Genomic DNA, 10,082 nt, shown 5'->3' with positions numbered 1-10,082 from the left:
CGGTGGAGTCTTCGAACAAAAGGGCAGAGGAAGAGAGGAAAATTGGTGGATGTTATCACCAACATTGAAGGAAATAAGATTTGGAATGAACTAGAGATTATCTTGGGCGTATGATCTTGTGGGCTTTTCAGCTTATGGACTGAAATTGAAAATTCAAAAAAATAAAATTGCAGGCATGAAGTGCTAGGATCGAACCATAGTTGCTCGGCAAAAAAATACCAAATTACCACGATGCTGATGCACTTAGTCATTACCAGGCTTAACTTAAAATACATAAATATGTATAACTAACTAACTAAATAATTAATTAATTAACTAATTATTATATTGATATTAATTTCACATATTAATGTTAATTAGAAAATGACAAACATCAAGAAAGTGACCTTAACTATGTCGTTTTAGAAGGAGGTATGCCTTGACAATTATATATATATATATATATATATATATATATAGAGAGAGAGAGAGAGAGAGAGAGAGAGAGAGAGAGAGAGATTGAAGCAACTAAAAGAAGACAATGCCATAAATTATATGGCTTAGTCTCAAATCCTAGTAAATAGGTCTTACTTACATTGAGGAGTTAGTGAGGGCTAGTATCAGCCACCTATATGAATGAATAAAGTATAGAGATGAAAATTGACATTTTAACAGCCAATTATGTTCAAATTACACGTTCCAATATTTTATAGGAACAAATACCAAATGGCTTTAGAATGAAGAGTTTGTATAAATTTTGCGAAACCCTGAGAGAGAGAGAGAGAGATAAGTGTTTTGTGGCACCAATAAGTCTTCAGCAATGAAAACATTTCATTGTTATTAAGGCTCTCTCAGACTTAGCTAGTGGAGACTTCGTTGACTCAAATGAGGCTCACACTTATCATTGTGGTTGATATGCTAAACTCTCAATGACAAAATTATTTTGATAATTTTTTTAAAAAGGATTGGGTTGTTCATTTTTGGTAAAATCGATCAATTGTGCTTAATTGTTTTTAGCTTTTCTATTGGTAATTTTTGCTATTGTGTAAATTATTTGGGATGTTTATTTTGTTCTAGATGGGTCTAAATATAATAATAATTTTATGAAAAAAAACTACATAGACACTTTAGTTGGGGTGGTTATACTAGTGTCGGACACAGTCATTTGACACTTTCGCACACGTGGATCTAATGAAAATGCCCAAAAAATATTAAACCTGGTGTAGTAGCCTTGATTGATGACTATTTCATACTGGATCTGTAGTTTCAATTCAAGTGTTTACTAAAAATTTTAAAATTGTCAGCAATCTTTGTATTGGATTTTTTGCATAACTTGCTAATTGTATAGTCCCTCTATTTCTAACCTTAGACACCACAATAAACACACAACTGTGATTAAGTTGACGATATTGCATAAGAACAATTAGAGAGCATATAAGGTTATACATCTTCGATTTTATAGTATATATTGATGATACACATAAAATCAGTAGGTTGAATGCTCCGGGCTTCAATGGGCTTGAGATTGCTTGGAAGGCCTGAAAAGAAAAAAGCACAAGATCAAAGGTGACCGGGGTGAACTGGCCAAGAATCCTCTGATGCTTAAGTTAGTTTTCTCTCTTAAACTCAGGAATTCCAACTCTATAAATGGTGAAAAATTTACTTTGATTTCATATGGCTGAGTCATTTTATAGTGAGCTTTGGAGTGGTTACTTGTTTAGTAACTTCCTCAACATGGATGGAAGTTAGAAGGTTCAGACTTAATTTCTACAACTGCCATTAGAAGTTAAGAACTTAGTGGGATGAATAAGAATTTTGCTTATACTTTAGAATAGTAGAACATGGTTCGAATCATAAGCTTTTGAATATAGATTTATTTTGAAAATTTCTAAGTGTTTGGCAGTCGTCCAGGTGACTCCATGCTAGACGACCTTCTTGCACTTGGATGACCTTTCTGGTCTTGGATGACACTATGGACAAATTGGAGATAATCTAATTTTTGTTTCACCATCATATATAAATAATAAAAATATAAACATCAAGAAAATAACCTCAACTATGTTATTTTACAGGAGGTATGCCCCTGAATGTGATAAAAGCTACCAAGGGAAATATGTAGAAAGTTAATTGGTATATTCAAATATTTGTGGAAGAAACCAAGATAATTTTAGTTTTTTTTTTTTTTGTGAACGAGAGTAATTATTGTGGTTGGGCTAATTTCATGGGATGCTTTGTTTTTTTTTTTTTTTTTTGGTTTTCGATTTTAGATCTATATTTTTTAATAACTTTTAAAAAATTACTATTGTGATGAGCGGTTATTAGTAAGTAAAAAAGTGACATCAGTGATAAGCCCAAATAAAAAATTATGGTCAGATGCGATATTGGTAGTGCTTACTGTGATGATTGAATTGTCAATTGTAAGTAAAAAAATAAGGTACCACAAAATGTGACAAAAGTACGGTCAGAAGTAATGTTGGTACTGCCTAATGTAATAATGGAATGGTCAAATTTGAGAATAAAAAAATAGGGTACCATTGAATGTGACAAAAATAGAGTCAGATGCGATGTTGATACTGCTTAATATGACAATGGAACCATCGAATATGAGAAAAAAGTAAGGGAATCACTAAATGTGAGAAAAGAATTGTCACATGTGATGTTGGAACTGCACAATGTGAGGATGAAACTATCAAATGTGAGAAAAAATAAGGGAACCACCAAATGTGAGAAAAGAATTATCACATGTGACAAAAATAGAACAGATGCGATATTGGTATTGCTTAATATAACAATGGAACCATCAAATTTGAGAAAAAAAATAAATAAAGGAACCACTATATGTGATAAAAGAATTGTCAAATGTGATATCGGAATTACACAATGTGATAATGGAACTGTTGAATGTGAAAAAAAAATAAGGGAACCACCAAATATGATAAAAAAAACTGTCAAATGTGACATTAGAACTGCACAATATGAGGATGAAACCGTCAAATGTGAAAAAAAAAAAAAAGGAAACTACCAAATGTGACAAAAGAACTGACACATATGATGTTGGAACTACACAATATGATGATGGAACCGTCAAATGTGAGAACAAAAGTAAGAGAACCGCCAAATGTGAGAAAAAAATTGTCACATGTAATGTTGGAACTGCACAATGTGAGAATGAAACCATCAAATGTGAGAAAAGAACTATCACATGTGATGTTAAAACTGCAAAATGTGAAAATGGAATCGTCAAGTGTGAGAAAACAGTAAAGAAACCACTCAATGTGACAAAAAAACTGTCACATGTGATATTAGAAATGCACAATGTGAGGATAAAATCGTCAAATGTGGAAAAAAAAAAAAGTAAGGGAACCACCAAATGTGAGAAAAGAACTGTCACATGTAATATTGAAACTGCACAATGTGATGATAGAACCGTCAAATGTGAGAAAAAAGTAAGAGAACCACCAAATGTGAAAAAAGAATTGTCACATGTGATATTGAAACTGCACAATGTAATGATAGAACAGTCAAATGTGAGAAAAAAGTAAGGGAACCACCAAATGTAAGAACAAAATTGTCACATGTGATGTTGGAATTGCACAATGTGAGAATGAAACCGTTAAGTGTAAGGGAACCATTTAATGTGAAAAAAGAACTGTCATAAGTGATGTTGGAACCGCACAATGTGAGGATGAAACCATCAAATGTGAGGAAAAAAAAAGTAAGGGAACCACCAAATGTGAGAAAAACTATCACATGTGATGTTAGAACTACACAATGTGAGAATGGAACCATCAAATATGAGGAAAAAAGTAAGAGAACCACCAAATGTGAGAAAAGAAATGTCACATGTGATGTTGGAAATGCACAATGTAAGGATGGAATCGTCAAGTGTGAGAAAAAAGTAAGGGAACCATCCAATGTGATAAAAGAACTGTCACATGTGATGTTGGAACCGCAAAATGTGAGGATGAAACTGTCAAATGTGAGAAAAAAAAAAAGGGAACCACCAAATGTGAAAAAAAAACTGCCACATGTGATGTTGGAACTGCATAATATGAGGATGAAACCGTCAAATGTGAGAAAAGAACTATCACATATAATGTTGGAACTGCACAATGTGAGGATGAAACCGTCAAATGTCAGAATGAAACCATTAAATGTGAGAAAAAAGTAACCTAATGTAGTAGGTTACCTACTAGTGGGTACCATACCTCTTTTTTTGGGGGTATCGTAGAATTACTCATTATGGGAATGTAAATAATGAACCAAAAATTCATAATCTTATATTGCTATAACGTGGTTGCATGTATCAAATATTACAAAAATCTAGCATAGCAATGTCATACATCCCAAATGTTGGTGTTGTGCTAGAACTAGAGATAATTTTATAGCATGCACCTTTCCTCACTAGAATGTTTGATTTAGAAATATATTTCTAAAGTCAAGAAGACGGCCAAAATGGCCCAATACCACAATTTTCAGAAATTTTTAGCAAAAAAACACTGTTTCGGAACTAAATAGGGAAATACCACTTTTATGATACTCGAGTTTCCCAAACTCGAGTACCATTTGGAACTCGAGTTTAAGACACTCGAGTTCCTAGAAGTTTTGCCACCGTGGCACTGCTGAGGTGGAAATTTGGCGAATAAAAAAATAACGTGGTACTCGAGCTTGGTATACTCGAGTACCATGCAACATAATACTCGAGTATAACATGCTTGAGTACCTTTTATAAATAAAAAGTCAATTATTTTATTTCTACAGTACTCGAGCTCACCAAGCTCGAGTACCTTGTAACTTTTTTTTTTTTTTTTTTGGGATTATCGACAAATAAACATAAACATAAAATGTTGTTTATTTTATTTCTGTAGTACTCGAGCTCACCAAGCTCGAGTACCTTGTAACTTTATTTTATTTTGTTTTGGAATTATCGACAAATAAACATAAACATAAACATAAAATGCTGTTTATTTTATTTCTATAGTACTCCAGCTCACTAAGCTCGAATACCTTGTAACTTTTCTTTTCTTTTCTTTTTTTTGGGATTATCGACAAATAAACATAAACATAAAAATAAGTAGTTTTTTTATGTATTTATTTATTTAAATAGAAGCATTGTAAAATACAGAGATTTTAATTTCAAAATATGAATTTAATTTCTACATTAAGTAAAATTGTTATGAGAAAACAGTGAACAGTTTTACTTAATGCAAAAAACAAATTTTATGAATGCAGTAAGCAGATTCGAATATACAGTAAACATGATGTGCAGAGAGAAAATTTTATTAATGTAGAAGTAGATTTTATCAATGCAGAAAAATAGATTCGATTATTGTGAAATTCAAACATGAAAAAGCATTCAGATTTGGCGTTTAAATTTAGAAAACACGATTTCACTAGGTGTTTTATGAGAAAACAGCGAACAATTTTTTAAATAGTGAATAAAAAATAATTTACGCAGAAAAGTGAGTGAACAATTTTTTAAATAATGCTGAACAGAAAATAATTTTACGCAGAATGCTAGAAATAGTTTATGCAGAAAACAGTGAACAATTTTTATGAGAAAACAGTGAACAGTTTTACTTAATGTAAAAATTAAATTCATATTTTGAAATTAAAATCTCTGTATTTTACAATGCTTCTATTTAAATAAATAAATACATAAAAACTACTTATTTTTATGTTTATGTTTATTTGTCGATAGTCCCAAAAAAAAAAAAAAAAGTTACAAGGTACTCGAACTTAGTGAGCTGGAGTACTGTAGAAATAAAATAAACAGCATTTTATGTTTATGTTTATTTGTCAATAATTCCAAAACAAAATAAAATAAAGTTACAAGGTACTCGAGCTTGGTGAGCTCGAGTACTGTAGAAATAAAATAAACAACATTTTATGTTTATGTTTATTTGTCGATAATCCAAAAAAAAAAAAAAAAAAGTTACAAGGTACTCGATCTTGGTGAGCTCGAGTACTGTAGAAATAAAATAAAAAACATTTTATGTTTATGTTTATTTGTCAATGATCCCAAAAAAAAAAAAAGTTACAAGGTACTCGAGGTTGGTGAGCTCGAGTACTGTAGAAATAAAATAAACAACATTTTATTTATAAAAGGTACTTGAGCATGTTATACTCAAGTATTGTGTTGCATGGTACTCGAGTATACCAAGCTCGAGTATCACATTATGTTTTTTATTCGCCAAATTTCCACCTCAGCAGTGCCACAGTGGCAAAACTTTTAGGAACTCGAGTACCATAAAAGTGGTATTTCCCTATTTAGTTCCAAAACAATGTTTTTTTGCTAAAAATTTCTGAAAATTGTGGTATTGGGCCATTTTGGCCCAAGAAGACTGCTTGGATTCAGGGGCATTAAGAATTTGTCTTTCCTTTTAAGTATTGACCCAAACTGTCAAGGCCTGAAGTCAGACCAGCCCAACTTAGCTAAGTGGGCTAATTTAGAATCCTCCATTCTTCTAAGTTCTAACACCTAAACCCCCAAATTCGTACATTTGCAAATCTTGTTTCAGGGGAAAAGGAATGTGAATTGTTAGAGCATCAGCCGTGGTTTTCTCAATTCTATCCCATTTTATCATCCTAAAAATTTATTTTATCAATTATACCATACTATTTTATAATACACCTAATATTCCAAAACTCTATTTTTTCCCATTTTATTTAAATATTTTTTTTATTCCTTTTTTTACTTTTTTTTTTCTCTTCCTTTTCTTCTCTTTCTCCCTCAACCTCTAGCACCGGCCACAACTCAACAAACAATCACCACCACACCACCACCATGCCCACCACACCACCACTACCCTCTGCCCAACAAAATCCCACTGGAACCAAAAGCCCAAAAAAAAAAAAAAAACAAAATAAAACCCACCAAGTACCCACTAAAAACCCAGCAAACCCATAGCAATCCACCCAACCAAACGCCGGCCACCAAACCCAGAAACCGGCCACCATGTCAACACCACCAAACGCCGGTCTCTATGCCGATCTCCACGCCAGTCTCCACCGTGTTGACCTCCAGCCACCACTCCCATCTCAACCGCGCCACTAGCTTCGCCACCATGCCGATTCAAAGAAACTAACTAGAACGTGACTATTGGAACAGAGATTGGGGCTAGAAAAACCAAAAGGAGTCAAACGCCGGTCTCTAATGCCGATTTCCACGCCGGTCTCCACCACGCCAATTTAGAAATCCATCACCCATGATAGCCAACCTCCCACGCCAACAGATAGAGAAGAGGGAGACTGAGAGAAAAAAAAAATGAAGAAAGAGAGAGGGAGACAAGTGAGTTAGAAACGGAATAAAAAATAATTTTTATTTTACCAATTGAGCTATAATGCGATTCTATGTTTAGAACCGCATGGTAGTTTTATTGTTTTTTTTATTTTTTACAATAGTTACAAAACCCAACATCTAAAGGAGTAACATTTTGGGCCTCAATTGCAAAATAAGCCTACATTTAGAATTTGGCCCATCCATTTGCTGATGCTGTTAGGTTTTACAACATTAAAACTTTATAAGGGTACGATCAATCTTGAAGCTGACTGACTTTGAAAGATAAAGTGATGGTGCTGTATATATATTATATGGGGATAGTAGCAAGAACAGATTTAACTCCATTATAGAAATAAGAAATTTCATCAGAATTAGAATCAGTTTGATCTACTTGTCTTTAGCATTTACTTGATAAATAAAATAAATTACAACAGGAGAAGACAAGAAGACACAAAAAAAAAAAAAAAAAACCGATTAATAAGTTGAGATTTGCTCTGCTCTGCACAAAATTATACTTTCTGTCTATGTATTCATCATATGCTACGTTTTAAACATAAGATCTTCATCCTTCTTCCTTGCACTTCCCCAGCTTGGATTATGCCTGAAAATCCATCGCCAACCCTTCAAGCTTTTCCTGCCCCTACTGATCCCTCTCTCACTCACTGTGATTCTACATGAACCCCCATTACAGAAACTCCCATCCCCCGTAATATTCCCAAAAGGAACTCCACATTCATGTGCCCCAAAATCACTACCTCTCATGCTACCAACAGCTGCTTCTGGATCTGCTACAACACCCATTTTCACAGCAGAAAACTCTGGCTTTGATGATTCTGAAGAGTAATCAAGCTTCAAATCAATAAAGCCCGATTCATCCATACCATTGAAATCACTCTCTTTGAGTGAGAAAACCCGTCTATTAGCTCCATTTGAACCAGCATCAAGCTCCAAAAGACCACCTTTCTTCACACTCTTCAGATGATCAGTGCCCTTTTCAGTCTCCAATTGACTCTCTTTTTTGTCACTATCAAAGCCACTTTTTCTTGGCTCTGCTTCACTGAATCCACTTCTTCTTCCAGAATCTAAAAGTAAACCCCCATTGACACCAGAACTTCTGGCTGCAGAAATAGAACTCCGAGCACCTGACACAACCAAATGTTCTCCACCATCTTCGGACCCAAACAACCCAGTAGTACCCCTGAAACTACAAAGTGACCTGGACCTAGACACACCCATATAATCAACCAACCACAGATCACTTTTCTGATCATCACACCCACCTCCAACACTCGATCTCTCACAACCCTTTTCCCTTTTCTTCCTAAACAACCTCCCAATTCTCCAAAACTTACTTCTTTTAATCTCAACACAACTGCTACTACTCCTCTTGAGCATCACGACATCCTCATGAGCTTTCTCTTTGGCTTTGGAATGTGATTGCGAAACAAGTTCGCTTCTTTCGTTCTCTATCAGGAATGATACTCGACCAACACTCCCTACCTCAACAGTGCATGAATTCCGATTGGAAGAGATCTCAGAGCAAGAACAGGAAGAGAGGCGCTGCTCTCCACAGTCAGAGCAAACCAGCTTGATCAAGCGGTCCTTGAGACAATAAGCACATATCCCAACCGAAGATGAAGATGGATGCTTCTTGCATGGAAGATCCGATGAAGATGGATAGTATTCCATGTCGCTGTTGAATGCAGCTTCCACAGCTTTGCCTCTCTCTTTCATTTTGCTTCCTTCCCCGGAAATGCAGCTTAATCTTGAAATGAAATGCACAACCAAACAAATTTTTTTTGGTGCTTTAGAGAGTCAATCAAATACTCTAAAAATTGGTGAGAGGCTATTAATGTAAAGGTAAAACAAACTGTGTGATATTTGGGATTTCAAGAACCAAGTTGCTATGACATGTGGACTATGGAGTAGTGATAACTGATAGGTTAGGCACAGTGAGAGGCGTCAACTTTACGTTTTCTTTACACAAAAACAGTGTTAGGAAGAAAAAACATATGAGTGACGCAAGAAAGCACTTGCCACTCAAGGCATTATTGTGTAGGAAAGTGAATGCAACAGCAAATGGAGGAGTAAAAATCAGTGAACAAAACTCGTCCCATAAATTAAATTACAGTACTGCATGCATTTGTACCATCAATGCCCGTCAGACCCACCTACTACTAACTAAATTAAACTCCAACCTTTAACTCTAATTAATTAGTATCACATATTTTATAAATATATAGAAAAAGAAAAAGCAAAAATACCACTAACCCAGTATCGAATGTAAATCCATATTAGTATGGATATAATTATTCTTACACTTAATTTTATAATTTGATGACTTTTTAATTGTGTGTGTTTGGAAAAAAATAATAAATTATGCATATAAATAATAGATAGAAAATATTCATCGATCACAATCATATAAATTGTTAAATTAGATGTGCAATTAAATATGCATTTCGCTTTGAATGATCAAAGTAAATGTCTCTCCCTCTTATTCATAACCCAAAAAATAAATTGCCTCTCCCTCTTTTTATGCTTTGGTGCTGTGGTAGATCTAAGTGGAACACTATTACAAATGTTAGATGTGAATTATGAAAAATTGGGTGAAATTTATTTGTCCGACTGCAATCAAAATATTAGATGATGTTTTGAAGATCCATCAATCTGTCATTTTTGTTTCTGACGTTTTGTGAACTTTTCCTAGATTTTCTCCTTTTTCTTTACCCCTTGTTATTGACTTTAAAAAGCAAAATGACATAAAAATTTTCTTCTCAATCATTTTATCTAAAAAGAAAACAAACAGTGAAATCTGTTC

General features: G+C 33.9%; 1 protein-coding gene across 1 annotated transcript; it reads right to left on the bottom strand.

The window, feature by feature from the left end:
• Positions 1-7,610: 7,610 nt before the first annotated feature.
• On the bottom strand, positions 7,611-9,197 carry LOC142627414 (uncharacterized). The gene has a single exon (XM_075801270.1). It carries the CDS (start codon positions 8,993-8,995, stop codon positions 7,802-7,804), a length of 1,194 nt encoding a protein of 397 aa, XP_075657385.1. The 5' UTR covers positions 8,996-9,197; the 3' UTR covers positions 7,611-7,801.
• Between the last annotated feature and the right edge of the window lie 885 nt (positions 9,198-10,082).

This window comes from Castanea sativa, chromosome 3 (assembly GCF_040712315.1).
Source record: "Castanea sativa cultivar Marrone di Chiusa Pesio chromosome 3, ASM4071231v1".
NCBI lineage: Eukaryota > Viridiplantae > Streptophyta > Magnoliopsida > Fagales > Fagaceae > Castanea > Castanea sativa.
This window is presented reverse-complemented; position numbering and strand designations above follow the sequence as displayed.

Coding starts and splice junctions, on each gene's coding strand:
- LOC142627414 (XM_075801270.1), bottom strand. CDS start 8,995: ATGAAAGAGAGAGGCAAAGCTGTGGAAGCTGCATTCAACAGCGACATG.